At 41.3% G+C, this 17,385-nt stretch overlaps 1 protein-coding gene across 2 annotated transcripts in view; it reads right to left on the bottom strand.

Moving 5' to 3' along the window:
* plcb1 (phospholipase C beta 1) overlaps positions 1 to 17,385 on the bottom strand; it is a 650,154-nt gene that overhangs the window by 85,073 nt on the left and 547,696 nt on the right. For both annotated transcript variants that reach the window (XM_062969114.1, XM_062969113.1), the window contains exons 21-25: positions 16,732 to 16,831; positions 15,354 to 15,458; positions 12,583 to 12,692; positions 2,215 to 2,347; positions 758 to 811 (exon numbers count right to left, since the gene is read on the bottom strand). In XM_062969114.1, the coding sequence (XP_062825184.1) occupies positions 758 to 811; positions 2,215 to 2,347; positions 12,583 to 12,692; positions 15,354 to 15,458; positions 16,732 to 16,831 (502 nt within the window). The remainder of the gene's footprint in view (positions 1 to 757; positions 812 to 2,214; positions 2,348 to 12,582; positions 12,693 to 15,353; positions 15,459 to 16,731; positions 16,832 to 17,385) is intronic.

The following is a 17,385-nucleotide window of genomic DNA, read 5'->3' as shown; positions in this document are numbered from 1 at the left end:
CTTTTAGCGGGGAGGTGATAAAAAGATGCCCATAAGAACATGCTGGTGATATGATCTGGAGGATGTCTATGAACAACAAAGCTCCTCCATATGGAAGATGGACTGACAGCATCACCCCTTGGCCAAAGTTGAGCAAGGCCTCCAGATGCCAGAGATAGAAAAGATGGGAAAGCCTACCTCTGTTTATATATTGTTAACTGTATAACAGCACTGAATGATTGCCATATATGTGTTCTGTAATCCACCCTGAGTTCCCTTAGGGAGATAGAGTGGAATATATATATATAAGGTAAAAGGTAAAGGTTTTCTCCTGAAATGAAATGCAGTTGTTTACGATTCTGGGGGTTGGTGCTCATCTCCATTTGTAAGCCAAAGAGCCGGTGTCGTCCATAGACACCTCCAAGGTCATGGGGCTGGCATGACTGCATGGAGCGGCGTTACCTTCTTGCTGGAGCTGTACCTATTGATCTACTCACATTTGCATGTTTTTGAACTGCTAGGTTGGCAGAAGCTGGGCTATCAGAGGGCACTCACTCCGCTCCCCAGATTCAAACCAGCGACCTTTCAGTCCGCAAGTTCAGCAGCTCAGTGTTTTAAGATGCCGCACCAATTATTTATACTAATATAAATAAAGTATATATTATTATTATTTTGACAAATAAAAACCAATCTGCACAAAGGTCATATTGCAAGTTCTATCCTCTTGACCTCTATTTACTACATAAATTCTTATGGATCACACCTATAAGTTTCTTACCAGTCAGAACACTCTGAACAAGATCTTCTGTTTTCGCTGGCACTTTCACAGAACCTAAATACAAACAATAATGGTAATAACAGCTGTTTTGAAGTGACCAACAGAAGCTTCAAACAAAAGGTATGCTAGTTTTCTCTGTATGTTAAGAAAACATCTTTTAAATTATACCAATTCAGTGATATATTCATGTGACCTAGTAGCCAAAGGGTGGGCAAGTGTGGCTCTTCAAATATTATTGATCTGAAAATCCCATAATCCATCACACCGAGCATATTGGCTGTGAATGTTAGATGTAATTCCAACACATTTGGGAAAGTTATGCATTCCCACTCCAAATTAGAACATACCTCAACAGGTATCTTAAATATAGCTTCCTCCTTTTCTATGCTAAGTTAGCAGGACAAGGAAATTGTCCTCTCCTTGTCTAGAGAAATAGTGGGGTATAAACAAACATAAACATAACAAAAAAAACCCCAACAAAAACAACAACTTCCCATCCCCTCCACCTATAGGATTGGTAAAGTAGGCATTACACCTTCTCACCTTCATAAAACAAAAACTCCATTTTAGTACATGCCACACAGTTTAGGACAAGATGCCTGGTGGAACAGCAGTTGATAACCAAGAAACTACAAGGTTTTAGTTTTCAATATTTGCCTTAGAGCAGTGGTTTTCATCCTTTGGTCCTACATGTGTTTTGGACTTCAACTCCCAGAAATCCCAGCAAGTTTACCAGTTGTTAGGAATTGTGGGAGTTAAACTCCAAAACATCTGGTTGACCACTGCCTTAGAGGAAAGGGTTGGCAGTTAGCGGACACAAAAGCAACACAGCTATTCCCATCAAAGCTTGAAAACTATTTCATTCATTTTAAATATAGGGTGTGTATCTGTATATATATGTAAGTATGTGTGTGTGTACACACACACATATATACATATGTTTCAGATGGGGCAAAACACACATAACAATATTCTAGACTGTGGCCATTATTGATTATTCTCCTCTTTTGAACTATTACTTTCTCTACCACAGATGTCCCACATTTTTTCAGCTATGAGTGCCTGGACATTTTCACACAAAATAATTATAATACAACAATTCTATTTCTAGAAAATAAGCTTAGGAAAGGTATGTTTGGAGAGCTCTGCTAGACAGCTCCTCTAGTGCCTTTGAGGAAACTACAGTTGGCCCTCCATATCCAAGCATTCTGCATCCACAAATGTGACCATCCATCCACTGCTTGAAAGTATTTTAAGAAAGGCAAACTTTGATTGTGCCATTTTATATAACGAACACCATTAACTATGCCATTATATATATGGGATGTGAGCATCCAAAGGCTTTGGTATCAGGTCTAAATTTGTGCGTTCTCCTCAGAAGTTTATTCATTTGCATGCCTCCCATCATCCTCATAAAAAGACAGTATATTAATAATACAATAAATTCCACTTCTTACCTGGTGTTGGTTGGCTGGGAACAACCTGAGTTGATGGTTTAGGTGTAAGGGAAGCGGCGTGGTTTACTCCATTTTCAGCTGGTGCAGGCTTAGGTTCATTATGAGCTTCTGAAGGAGTGTCTCCCTGTTCTGCCTGTCAATATAAAACACTTTCTATTAAAGTATATGAAAGTGGATCTTGTGATTATGAAACTTGACCAAACTTGTTGACATTCCAGAACTTGGAAAAGGTGTTTTGAGCTACAGTTCCCAAACATCAACAGCTAATACAGTGGTTTTCAACCTGTGGGTCCCCAGAGGTTTTGGCCTTCAACTCCCAGAAATCCAAGTCAGTTTACCAGCTGTTAGGATTTCTGGGAGTCGAAGGCCAAAACATCTGGAAAACCACAGGTTGTGAACCACTGAGCTAATATGACCTATTGCCATCCTGGCAGGAAGATTCTGAGAACTCTAGTTCACAAAAGTTACTTTTCCAGTCTCTGAATTTAACCTCCACTAATGTGCAGCTCTTTAACCTGTGAGCCGCCCTGACTCCAGGTGAGCAGGGCGGGATAGAAATGATGGAAATAAATAAATAAATAAATAAACCTCAGCCTGGTATTCACATGTTACACTGCAAGCATGTTAAGGAAGATTGCATTTGTACAGTGTCTGTACAGAAGTTTCATTTCCATTTCGGAAAGCACTTTTGGGGAAAAAATACTTCTATGTCCCATTTTGGTTTTTCATCTCCTCTGATTAATTATGAGGGAGATGAGAGACATCTTGTCATTTGAAAAAATTCCCTGTAATTAATTACAAAATTTATGGCTGCAGTGAATTTATTGCCCAGCCATAGTGTTTAAGTGTTTTTAAGACCACTTTATTTATTTATTTGCTATTGTTTCATGTGACTGCATAAACACAGATTTATTTTACAAGGCATGCAAAGCATAGGTTGCATTTTTAAAACATGGTTTGCCTTTCCATAACCACTAAATTTGTTAAAACATTCAGTGGGCTAGTAGTATAAAATATTTCGTGATCCCTTGTATTTAGATCAGTTTCTTTATGCCTTTATTTAAAACCTTCTTTGAAAGATAAGGCCATCTAAGACATCCAAATAGGACTGTTTCTGCCTACAAGTCTCAGTATGCTACTCAGTTGTAACACAATAAGTATGGCAATTGAAAAACAATCTATCAGTAGAATACATTAGTCATGAAGGAATAGAGCATTTTGCAAAATGACAACTCTATTTTCCATTTTAATCTCCCAGAAGTCTAATTACTGATTCACCCCCAAGGCACATGAATGTTCCCAGGACAGCTGTCCCATAATTATATTCGACAGATAAGCTTACGCAAACAGTACCTCCATTTTTGCCGCATGCTCGGATGAGTGTGTCTGTAATGCTCAACTTGTTTAAGCATTCTTCACAACCTTTCCTTCCTTGTCAGCTCTCACTGCCCATGTTTGAAGCTCATTCTCCCCCTCCCTCCCTTTTTTTCCTTTTACAACATGCAAAACATCTTATAATTGTTTCATCTGTGGTCATATTTCTTAAAGCACACAGAAGATTCCTGGAACACTCATGGAGTGAGGAGAAAGCATTGTGAGGCACTTCATCTTGAGTTATGAACATTTATATTAGAAGGACCTGTTGCCATGGCACCTCAGTGAGTTAGTTTCACTCAGCCAGCTTTCATTTTCATTCTTCATTGGTAATAAATGAATGAATAAATTGATGGGGACGGGCAGTTTGCTAAGCATTGAACCCCTTCATAAGAGCTCATGGGTATAGCAATCAGAGGTGCGAGTAGATTTCAAAGATTATGGTATGAATAAATTATGCTGAAATTTGTAAATTTGTAAACATTACACATTCCACTGCACCAATTTAACTCTTTACAAGTTACCGATTGTGGGTGCTATCTTCTTTGCAGAATGCATCATTTCGTATATGGGGGCAGCCACAAGAAAGTGATCACTGCTTTAGGTTAACTCATGAAAATCTGTTTTATAAGGCACCTATGGTCCTGTCTATTTTCATCACCGGCCTCAAGACTGAAATGACATGCTGGAAGATATGTTCCGGAGGAGAAAGTTTGCAAAGCTTTGGAGAACTTTTGTGCAAAAGGAGGAGAGAGAAAGGGAAGCCAAGAGAAACTTCTTCTCCTTCCCCCACCTTCTTTCCTTCCTTTTCTTCTTATCCCAGATTATATGGCAGTGGGGACTCATATAATCCAGTTTAAATCAGATAATTTGGAATCAGATCCTGGAATACAGGGCAGTGTAGATCTTCAACACTGCTCATCTATCTCTGATCCCAGATTATCTGCTTTGAACTGGATTATATGTCCACACTGCAAGATAATCTGGGATAAGAAGAATCTAGGAGTGGATTTTTTCTGATGGGGCTTAGCCTGCTTCTAACCAGAAGGGGAGGGAACGTGCTCAGGAGTGGGGCTAACACATGTTCACATACACACAAATATAGAGCAAATTTTAAAAGGAAAACTACTAAAACATAGATTTAAAATGCAACCTTTTCCCTTCCCAGAATAATACTATTAATATTATATATATTTTAGCTTTCCCCACCCATTTCCAATTTTCTTTTCCCCCTGAAGTGGAAAGTCAGTCATACAACAACCTGGGTGGAGAGTTCTAGTTTGGGGTTTTGCTAGCACAAAACCGAAGTGAAGTGATCTGGATCGTGGATTGGGATTGATTCCCCCCTCCTTTTCCCCCTTTCCTCACTTAAAGCTTCTGGAAAAAGCAGGAGGGAAGTCTGCAAAGGGGAAGAGCAAGTGGTTTGCAAGGGAGATCCTGCAGAGCAAAGCAGCAGCCAGCAACCAATGCCCTTTGCAAACGAGACTCCCTCCTCTTGCAACCCGGTTTAAGAGGCCCATAGAAAGCAACCACTCCAGGAGGGGAAAGGGGAAAGGGGATTTCTCTCCTGAATAGCAACAGCAGCCAGCCACCAATGCCCTTTGCAAGACTCCCTCCTCTTGCAACCCGGTTTAAGCAACCACTCACGGATGGGGAAAGGGGAGCAACCCAGTTTAACCAACCACTCCAGGATGGGGAAAGGGGAAAGGGGATTTCTCTCCTGAATAGCAACCGCAGCCAGAAAATGAGACTCCTTCCCTTCTGCGATTGGCCACAGGGAGGCAAGGCAGGCCCAGGCTAGCCTGCACCTCCCTCAAACCAAGTTTTGATGCTTTAAAAATGGATGGCCTATTGGCATAATAATAATAATAATAATAATAATAATAATAATAATAATAATAAAAAAACTTTATTTATACCCTGCCACCATCTCCCCAACGGGGACTTGGGGCGGCTTACATGGGGCCATGCCCAAAACAATATAACAGCATATAAAAGAATAGCACATCACAACACAGTGAACAATACAATAGATAATAATATACATTACAATGCAAAATCAAGGAAACAATAAAAACAAGGTACCAAAAAACATACAACACCATTAGAAAAATTGGCTATCCCGACTCGATATCGCGGGATACACACAATGGGATAACCCGCTTCAAAACCCGGTTCAAAAGTGACAAAACAAACGAATTGGATCTGACATACGATGGATTTGACTTTTTTGCCCTACCCTAATAGGTACTGCTGGGTTCAAAGTTGAGAAATAGATTGGCTATTGAGCTTAAAGGGTTTTTTTTTCATGTCAGGAGCAACTTGAGAAATTGCAAGTTGCTTCTGGTGTGAGAGAATTGGCCATCTGCAAGGACGTTGCTCAGGGATGCCTGGATGTTTGATGTTCTACCATCTTTGTGAGAGGCTTCTCTCATGTCCCTGCATGGGGAGCTGGAGCTGACAGAGGCAGTTCATCCACACTCTCCCCGGATTCGAACCGGCAACCTTCAGGTCAGCAACCCAACCTTCAGGTTAGCAGTCCTGCCAGCACAAGGGTTTAACCCACTGCGCCACCAGAGGCTCCTCAGAAACCTTTATGACCTCATGCCTCATGCTGTCTGTCTGAAAGAGAGAGACAGGCTATTGTGATTTTGAACTGATGTTGGTCACTTGAAGGCAGGAAACTGGCCAGCATGACCTCAAGATAAGGCAGCCTGCCTGAAGAAAAGTGCTGCATTCTCCTAAAGGTGGAGTAAGAAAGAAATGTCTGAGTTGGAACTGACAGAGGGAGCTCATCCGTACTCACCCCAGATTTGAACCAGCAACTTCAGGTCAGCAACCCAACCTTCAAGTCAGCAGTCCTGCTGGCACACGGATTTAACCCATTGCACCACTGGGGGCTCCTGAGCTTAAAGTAATACTAGAGAAAAAGGAAGGACACTGACCCACAGGGAGAAATGGATTTCACATTCCCAGGAAAGTGATGAGATCTGATGCAAGCACCCCAAATATAACCCTGGACCTTCTTCTCTAGCTTGAAAATGCACAATAAAAACGTGGCACTAGTGGCAGTGGGAGAGAGAAGTCCAAGACAGGCCATAGGGAATCCAACGGCAAGTCATAATATGCAGCATGGCAACAGATCACTCAGTAGCCAGCAGATGGGGGTGTGAGATGGAAAAAAGTGAAGCAATGTACCACAATTATGTGATATCAACTGGGGGAGGGAAACATATGCTGCCTCAGATACATTGCTATTTGCTCAAAAAAAGGATGGAAAGAAATTTCACTGGTTTTAAGAGGTTGGATTAAAAAAGCATTTGCATATCTCTAGTTGCATGAAAATATGTTTTTCACCAAAAGCACCTTGAAAGGTTGCAAAACTTTATAGGGCATTTACGAGAATGCACTCTACATAAAACAGTGCCTATATTTTCAAATATCAACAACTAAAAATGTGCATAATTGGAAAAAAATAAAAATGTCATTTAGTCAATGGAGGAAAATTTGTAAACTGTCCAAATAAAGTAAAATTAGAATCGAGTATTACAATTTGCTCACAACTGAGTGCAGAAAAATCTAGTTCTAACCCAATACAAAACAAAGATGAGAAGAAAATGCAAGCATGAGCTGGAAAAATCTAATAAGCCCAATACTAAAATGTTCACATTGCTATTGTTTTATTTTTATTATTTTAATGTAACTTATTTTGGTGAGTCCATCATTCATTTGTGATAGGCATAAAATAACAAATCCTGGCATAGTTTTTCAATCGATTTTCAAGTGGTTTATTGGCAGATGCAGCTATCTCTGTGGCTATTAATTACAGATATCATTTTGCCTGGATTTGAATGTTGGGGGATGGAAAAGCTACCTATGAAAGTATACTGTGAATCTAATGTTGAGATGAAACTGTTTCAAAACAACAGTTTGTAGAGGGATCCCTCACCTGGCACTGAAATATAACTGCATTTTGATAATAATAAATGCAGCCCATTTATTATGCATTCTGACATGCACAATGCTATAATATACATTGTTTTTTTAACTTGTTTCAAATAAGAGCTAATTTAGTTCTATTTTAACTTTTGTATTGAGTGTTTAAAGAGTACTGTACTTGTATGGTTTGCATGCTGCCTTGAATCCCATGTGATGAAAAAGGCAGTATATTATAAACAAATAATTACCATATAAATAAATACAGATAGACTATGCTTTATAGATTATATCAAAACATTTGGTTGTACAGGTTATTAAAAAACTAAAGAAAGTCTAGGAAGAAAATGCAAATACAGGTTTCCAGCTAAACATGAGGAAAACAGAAATAATGATCACAGGAGATGTATCCAAAGACATTGAAATAGTTCTAGATTTTTCCATACTTGGCTCAGACATTAATCAGAATGAGGACTGCACTCAAGAAATAAGAAAAAGACTAGATCTTGGAAGAGTAGATATGAAGGAATAAGACAAGATCCTGGAGTGTAAAGATGTATCATTGAATAATAAACTTAGGGTTGTTTATGTCAAGCATTTCTATGGATGGTTGTGAAAGCTGGAAAGTGGAGAATGCCAATAGGAGGGAAAATCAGCACATTTGAAACGTGGTTCTGGAGAAGAGTTCTATGGATACCCTGGACTTTTAACAAGACACATCATGCCTGAACACTCCCTAGAAGCCAAGTTGGCTAAACCGAGATTTCTGTAATTTGGCCATATCATGAGAAAACATGAATCACTAGAAAAGACAATAATGCTTATTAAGGTAGAAAGCAGTAGAAAAAGAGGAAAACCATATTCCAGATAGATAGATCAATGATCTCATCACACTTATCTAACAGAACATCTTAGGACACTGTTATCCTGGTTTCAGGATGGAGCACCATACTGGCCATCACACAATGTGTTTGCTGCTATGGAGCCAGCAAGGGGCCTTGGAGCTTGGGCGGTGCTTCCCCATGTGATGGGAAAAGCATCACCAAAAGGGAGCTGCACGTGGGGAAACAGATTCACCCTGCTGCCAGGATGGCTGTGGCGACTGACACTCAACTCTTGCATGGCGATCTGGAGAGTCAGTCTCCACACACCCCATACCTGGGAAGGTGCAGATTGTCCTAGAAATCCAGGTTTACTTCAGGTCAGGGCCGGCCGGAGATATTTTTAAATGTTAAGCGGGGGGCTAAAAAGCGCCCCCGCCACCGGCCCCGCCTCCCACGCCCTGGCCCCGCCCAGCGTGCCCTGGCCCCGCCTCCCACGCTGTGTGGGAGGCGGGGCCAGGGCGAATAGTGCGGGGGGCGGGGCCAGAGTTGGCCCCGCCCCCCGTGCCCTGGCCGCGACCAGGAAGTAAGGCCCGAATGGCCTAGCTGTGCTGTGCGCGTGCGCGACCAGGAAGTGCGCGTGCGCGACCAGGAAGTAAGGCCCGAATGGCCTAGCTGTGCTGTGCGCGTGCGCACAGCACACCTAGGCCATTTTGCCCTTAGTAACAAACTAAGGGCAAAAATGGCTTATCTGGCTGTGCGCATGCGCACAGCACAGATAGGCCATTTTTGCCCTTAGTTTGTTACTAAGGGCAAAATGGCCTAGGTGTGCTGTGCGCACGCGCACAGCACAGCTAGGCCATTCGGGCCTTACTTCCTGGTCGCGGCCGGCGATCGCCCGGGCGATCGCCGGCCGCGACCAGGAAGTAAGGCCCGAATGGGCTATCTGCGCTGTGCGCACGGGCACAGCGCAGATAGCCCATTCGGGCCTTACTTCCTGGTCGCGGCCGGCGATCGCCCGGGCGATCGGCGGCCGCGACCAGGAAGTAAGGCCATTTTGCCCTTAGTAACAAACTAAGGGCAAAAATGGCTTATCTGGCTGTGCGCATGCGCACAGCACAGATAGGCCATTTTTGCCCTTAGTTTGTTACTAAGGGCAAAATGGCCTAGGTGCTTGTTGCGGTTTGGCGTGGGCGCGGGGATTGAAGCCCCGCGGGCCCGCGCCAACACCGGAGGCGTCGGTGGCGCTACGGGTCGCTGTCGACGCCTCGACAGCGCCCCTAGCAGCCAGCGCCCGAGGCGGCCGCGTCAGCGGCCGCCTAGTAACAACCGGCCCTGCTTCAGGTTAAACTAGATTAGCTTGAGGTGTCATTTGGATGACTTAGGCTAATGCGTTTTCCAGAACGTGTTTTAGGACTGCGTAGATGGGACCTTAGTCTGAAAGACCTGAGTAAGGCAATTGATGATAGGGTAACTTGGAGGTCTTTCATTCACAGATTTGTCAAAAATCAAAGTCTATTTGATGCCAGTAAACAACAACATTAACCAATCATACTGAAAATATTATGCAGTATTTAACTGGATATATAATTTTCATGAATAGCCATACATTGAAATTAAGTTTGATATTAAGGTTTGTGAACTTCTGTCTTCAGTCTCACCTAGATATTTCATGCCTTTCTTCTTACAGAGGTGAACAACTGCCAGGCATTTGGGTTTGACACTGGCCCTTATAAGATCACTTATAATAATAATAATAATAATAATAATAATAATAATAATAATAATAATAATAATAATAATAACTTTATTTTTATACCCCGCCTCTATCTCCCCGGAGGGGACTCAGGGCGGCTTACATGGGGCCAAGCCCGAATAAAAACAGTAGCAGTATAAAACACAGCAATAGATAACAACTTGCACAATAAAATAAAAAAAAATTAAACATTAGCCAATAAAAAACAAGAACTAATAAAAACATGGATTAAAACTGAGAGATTGTAAAAGTAGACTGGGTAAGGTGCACCATATAAATATTGTAAACACAAGGTGACTGATAAAGTGCTGCAAATTCTGGAAGTGCAAATTGGGATGGGAATAGACCCTGTGTCTATATCGAGTTGACAAAGGTAAAAGGTGCAAACCGGTACAAGAATGGTCCAGATACAGATTGTTTCTGGATTAGCAATCTTTATCTAAAGGCTTGAGTAAAGAGCCAGGTTTTCAAGCTCTTTCGGAATGCTACCAGGGTGGGGGCTTGCCTGATTTCCCTGGGGAGCGAGTTCCAGAGCCGGGGGGCCACCACAGAGAAGGCTCTCTCTCTCGTCCCCACCAACCGTGCTTGTGACGGAGGTGGGAGCGAGAGGAGGGCCTCCCCCAACGAACGAAGAGATCGTGCAGGTTCGTAGGGGGAGAGGCGATCACTAAGGTAGGAGGGTCCCAAACCGTTCAGGGCTTTGTAGGTGATCACTTGCACCTTGAATTGGGTCCGGAAGGTGAACGGCAGCCAGTGGAGCTCCTTAAGCAGGAGGGTTGACCGCTCCCTATAATTTGCGCCAGTTAGAAGCAAGGCTGCCGAACGTTGAACTAGTTGGAGTTTCCGTGCCGTCTTCAAGGGCAGCCCCACGTAGAGTGCATTGCAATAGTCCAGTCTAGAGGTAACTAAGGCATGGACCACCGTGGCCAGATCAGACTTCACGAGGTAAGGTCGCAGTTGGCGCACAAGTTTTAATTGTGCAAAGGCCCTCCCGGCCACGGCCGACACCTGAGCATCAAGCGTCAGTGCTGAGTCCAGGAGGACCCCCAAACTGCGGACCTGCGCCTTCAGGGGGAGTGCGACCCCGTCAAGCACAGGTAGCCACCCAATACCCCGATCGGACATACGACTGACCTGGAGGACCTCTGTCTTGTCGGGATTAAGCTTCAGCTTATTCGCCCTCATCCAGCCCATCACAGCTGCCAAGCACTGGTTCAGTATCTGGGGGGCTTCCTTGGAGTTCGGTGGAAAGGAGTAGTAGAGTTGAGTGTCATCTGCGTAGAGATGGCACCGAACTCCAAAACTCCGGATGACCTCTCCCAGCGGTTTCATGTAGATGTTAAAAAGCATGGGGGACAGAATGGAACCTTGCGGGACCCCACAGGTCAAAGGCCAGGGGTCCGAGCAGGTGTCCCCCAGCTTCACCAACTGGGAACGGCCCTCCAGGAAGGACTGAAGCCACGACAGAGCCATGCCCCCAAGGCCCATCCCGGAGAGCCGTCCCAGAAGGATACCATGGTCGATGGTATCGAAAGCCTTAGATCTTGCCACACATCTAGCCCGCATCATACCTCATGGGTTTATTATTATTGTTAAAGAGTTTTATTTAAAAGATGCCCTTCGCAGCTCCAGGAATGATTCTTTGTGGGTTGCTTTAGGCCAATATTTTGTGGATTGCTTTAGGCAAGTATTAATAAATGCAATTTGTTTCATAAAGATCAAGTAGACAGAACATATTGTAAAAAACAAAAATAACTTTCTGGCCTTGCATCATACATTTTAGTGAAAATATTAAGGCACAAATAGTGTTCAATTCAGCAAATATTGCAGAATGTCATGCGACTGGGAATAAACAGGAAATGGGTTTCCATTTTACTTCCTGGTTAAATAAGTGCTCTCAATTCTTGAGCAATATTTTATTTTTTATAACATTCAATTTATTTTGTTTGATCAGTTTCTTGCTTCATTATTTTTTGAGCTGATTTTTGACAAGGAAAAAATGTACAATCCATTAATCTCTGCCGAGAATAGAAAAATTCTCGAATGCTACTCATCACAGCAGTTTTTGATTAACCTGGTCTATGGGTTTATTTTATATGATTAGGCTAGTGTAATTTATTTCACTGAACTTTAATTAGAGTTTACAACATGTCTAATATTTATGGTTTTATCTTTTATATTGTATGTTTTATTGGCTCCAAGCCATCTTGGGCTCTTGAGTGGGGAAAGGCGGGATATAAATTTCATAAATAAATAAATCTCCCTGTAAAAGTGAGTTCAGTGCATGGCAAATAGACATGGTGAAAATGAGAGGATCTCAGTAGTCCAGACATATCTTTGGTTTCTCCATACCATACCCCCCACTCTCTCTCTCTCTCACACACACACACACACACATTCCCAAGGCCACTGTATTATCTGCAGTGCACTAAACCAGTCCCTTTGTTAGGACAAGGGATTTGATAAAACCCAGATTCTTACCTCTTTCTTTACTTCTTCTTCATCCTCCAGAGTCAATGCTGCCAGCTGTATTGCTCTCTGCTCCATCAAGTTCACATATCTGATTGGGTTGGACAAGGCTTCAATGACATCTGGAAATCAAAGAGGAATGTAGGACCAAACTTTTATTTGTTTTCTGTATCGCAGTACATCTGTTTCCCAGAAACTGAATGGTCAGCTTCAGAACCCTAAGGTTCTTTTTGTTATTCCCTGGTTTGTGCTTCTGAAAAGAAACTGAGTTCAGCTAGAACGGCTAATGTTGTATCTGGAAGACAGTTGCATGCTATTATTCTCCCGCACATGCAATCTTATGCACGTTCACTGAAAACAGCACTGATTTCACTAAGGCCCCTTCTACACTGCCATATAATCCAGTTGAAATCAAATAATTTGGATTTTATATAGAAGTGTAGATAAGGTCTAAGGCCCCTTCCACAAAGTTTAATGAAATCCACATTGAACTGGATTTTATGGCAGTGTGGACTCAGATAAACCAGTTTAAAGCAGATGTTGTGGATTATTTGTCTTAATATTCTGGGTTAAATGGTTGTGTGGAAGGCCCCCAAGTCTTCTTTCTAATGATCAGTGTATAGAGTTTGAAATCACAAGATCATTCCAGCTGTGTTGCCACCCATTAATATTACATTACTCTTTAACACAGAGGTGGTCAACAAACAACATACAGATCCCATGAAACCCCATGATTTTTATTTAGTGGCCCTCAGCCAAAAATCCTGCCAAATTCTGTAACAAACTGCTTCAATGAATGTTGGAAGTTATTTGAAACAAGCAGAAAAATCTTGCTTTAAATGGGTTTTCACAGTTGGCTCCAAATATTTGGCAGCCAGGAGGGAAATTGCTTTAAAAGAAGCATTTGGTTTATGGAGCCTCCCATTTTGCCACCCAGATTTGATTATACGAACTGCCATTGAATTGCAGTAATATCTGGGAGGTACAACATGCCCAGTCCTGTTAAACGTGCCTGCCCATGTTCAATGAGTATTCTACTTTCCTATTATAGGTTTCAGAGAATAATGATTTTGGGTAAGATTATGAGATTATATTATTATTATTATTATTATTATTATTATTATACATGAAATATTATATATGATGATGATGATGATAATGTATAAAAGCGAAAAGATGTTTTAGGATTTTAACTGTTGACTTTTTAATGCCATTCATATTTAATTTTATTTTTATATTTTAGGTTTTAATTTTTTTTATTTTGTTTTACTATAAGCCACTTTGAGTCTCTTCTGTAGAGAGAGAAAGTGGGGTATAAAAAAGCATTAATAATAATAATAATAATAATAATAATAATAATAATAATAATAATAATAATAAATTTGTACCTCAAAGGCTTCTACCTGGCTTGATGGAGATAGATCAACTTGGCACACATGTCCTTATCTAACTTAAAATAGTGGGGTTTAAAAACCTACACCATTTGTTTGTTCTTATTTTTAAAATTAATTACACTGACAGGTCATGAGTCTCATGTGGCAGTGCTCAGATGCAACCACCAAAGGGCAGTCTATAGATTGACAGACTTCCTCAGTGGGAGAGATGACAAATGGAAGAGGCCTAGAGTAGGTCTCAGTAGGGAGACCTCTAGGAGTCCCTCTCATAAGGCTTGTCCGCAGACATTTGAAAGCTACATACAGCATTAGCAGGGAGACTTTAGTAGCCTCCTAGAGAACCAGAGCTTTGCCAGGGAGACGTTATAAGGAAGGCCTTCTCAGAGAGCCAGTCAAAGATGGAAGCAAGCTGGGGAAGGGAGAAACGGGTTCTTAAGACGGCAAAGCTTAATTCAGTTTTAACAGATTCCTGTATTCAGAGCAGTGTATGTATGAAGAAAAGAATTACCACTAGCCCATGTACCCAAGGTTGCCTGGGTGTGAATCTTCTAATGGGATCATTCATAAAATTGTAAAGCTAACAATAAATCTTTCTAATAAATAGCATTAGAAAATACACAGCAGTGCACCATGGGGGGCATATGCTAGAAATATAGAAAGGGAGAACTTGACTGATAAAATTCTGGAGCTTTATCAGTATTTTGAAAAGAAAGAATAACATTAAGTGGGAAGATTTTTTTTTGTACTATATCAATGCCAATGATGACAAAGTGGGAAAGAAAACTGTCTAATATTTAAATGTCATCATCATTATTATTACTATTTATATTATATGTTTTAATGACAAATTTTAAACTTCCACTCTATGTCTAACTTTTGTTTTGTGTATTTTAATATGTATTTTATGGAAATAAGTTTTAATATGTGTATTCCGCTGAGTGTTCTTAAATGATTATGTGTTTTAGCAATGTTGTAACCTGCCTTGAGCTGTGAGGAGAGGCGGGTAAGAAATAAAATTATTGTTGTTGTTGTTGCTGTTACATGTTTGCAACAGGAGATGAAGTTATGTTTTGTTAATATGTTTATATACTTCCATGTGTGTATTGCTATCTGGGACACCTGTTATTAAGGGTACATTAATAGAATATATTTATAAAAGAAAAAAAGGAGCAACTTAGTAGAACCAAGGGACACTGAGTGGAGTAACTGTGCAGCATATTGGAGATATGACAACAATTTATTAACAGTCTTTACATAGATTTTGATGAAATGGGATGTTTATGCTTCTGCCTTACCATGTTATTAAAATTTCAGAGCACCAAAGCAAATGCAAAACAAACCACTTCCGATGTAAAACATGAATTCCATCCTCATAGATATTAGAGTTACCTGCATATGTATCAGGCACATAGTCTTTAACCTCTATGTATACGAATAAGGCTGGCAAAATCAACGGCTGATTCCTTTCATTCCTTAGGCAAATATAGTGATAGCCTAAAAAGAAAGCAGGACAATATCTATGTTAATTAACTTTTAAAAGGAGTTGTTGTAAAACAAAGATGGGTCAAGCGATACTGGCAAAACACTTAGCAGAGTGAAGCGGTTGAATTCAAGTTTGTGAGAAATAGACTTTGGAACAGATATCTTCTCTTGGAATACAGGTTCCAGATTCCTTCTTGCTTCTTTGGTCCTCCCACCAGTGGAGATGGAAAGCTGTCCATCAATTTGCATTGCCACAAAGTCAGGGAGAAAGAGGGGAAAGTGCTCGCTTGGAGGAGCTGGATATTTCTTTAAAAGCTCCTTGCATGATATTGTAACAGTATTTTAAAAAGAAAATTTGCTGCCATCACTTGAAAGCATGTTAAGCTAAGTGGGCAATTTTATGGGATTTGCTGAATTCCAGGGAGGGCTTGAATGGCATAGAGTTTAAATTATACTAATGGGCTTGTGTGTGTGTGTGTGTGTGTGTGTGTGTGTTTTGGGGAGGGGGGAGTAGTTAGACCTGATTTTGAGATTACTTTCTAGGAAGATTCTGATGAAGCCAGCCAGCAGTTTTAGTAATGACAACATCCATAAAAGTTGTGCCAAAATATATCAAAGCCTAATGTAATAGGGGCTAACTTGCAAGATCCCTTAAGTAGTATTGGTTTACTAGAATCCTCATAAGGACCCCAATTTGGCATTTGAAGAATCAGAACCATTACTTTTATCACACAGTTGGCGTAAAATAAGAATGAAAGATTCAGCAATATGCTGATCTGTTTTAGTGAGCCTAACAGACTCTTTTTTGACAATAAGTGACATCTCCCATGACCTGCATTGTTTGCTGAGCTCTGTGTTTGGCTCAAAGCACTGTATTGCATTAACATGTGCTCAGGGCCACTCCATCAGGTGTTATGGCAAACTCTGAGAACATCCTTGTAAGCAACAAAAACTCACTGGCTACTTTCTGTGCTGGTTACATAGAGCTCAGACAAAGATGATCACATATGCATTAGATCTGCACATAAATGTGAACGTCTATAAAATAAACATTATCTATCTCAACCAGTGCTATGAGTAAGTTGGATTGAAAATAGTGCTGGGCCTGTAGTTCCTTTGGCCAAAGTTATGGTTAGTTATCCATTTGCCTTCTTGCTCAGTTTCAGAGCTCATCCTAGCTTCGTGACCTATCAGGGAGGGTATGGTAAGCTGATATTTCATGCTTGCCCTACACACTATCTTAATTCAGTAGTTATTCACTGTTAGAAATCTCAGAATACCCTACCTGGTCGAATAGCTGATACTGGCAATATTCGATGACCAATGAATTTTCCTCCTTCTTCATAGGCTGCTATTCTCAAGCAGGCCAGAGAAGGCAAAACAACCTGAAGAAATATATTTTAAACATATATTAGGTGTCTTATAGTATGTTTTATGTATAAAGTAGAAATAACAAAATGCACTTTTCAACAATAGGTTGCTTGCTGTATTATAATGCAACCTCTGAGAAATTGGAACTGTTGGCACAAATATTGTTACATTAGTATAAGGCTCCTTGGGGATTCAAAATGCAAATAGAGCATTTGTAATACTGTGCAAATGAGGGTGAGATTTTGATCTGGTACCGAGACAGCCTTAGTCGCCTTAGTCAATGATCTATGCCGGGAACTGGACAGGGGAAGTGTGTCCCTGCTGGTTCTGCTGGACCGCTCAGCAGCCTTCGATATCGTCGATCACGGTATCCTTCTGGGGTGCCTCGCTGGGATTGGGCTCGGAGGCACTGTCTTGCAGTGGCTCCGGTCCTTCCTGGAGGGGCGTTCCCAGATGGTGTCATTGGGGGACACCTGCTCATCCCCACAACCGTTGTCTTTTGGGGGCCCACAGCGGTCAGTACTGTCCCCCATGTTGAGATCATCCGGAGTTTCAGAGTGCGGTGTCA

The sequence above is a fragment of the Anolis carolinensis genome, chromosome 1 (assembly GCF_035594765.1).
Source record: "Anolis carolinensis isolate JA03-04 chromosome 1, rAnoCar3.1.pri, whole genome shotgun sequence".
Lineage (NCBI taxonomy): Eukaryota > Metazoa > Chordata > Lepidosauria > Squamata > Dactyloidae > Anolis > Anolis carolinensis.
The sequence above is the reverse complement of the archived record's forward strand: the minus strand, read 5'-3'. Positions and strand labels throughout refer to the sequence as shown.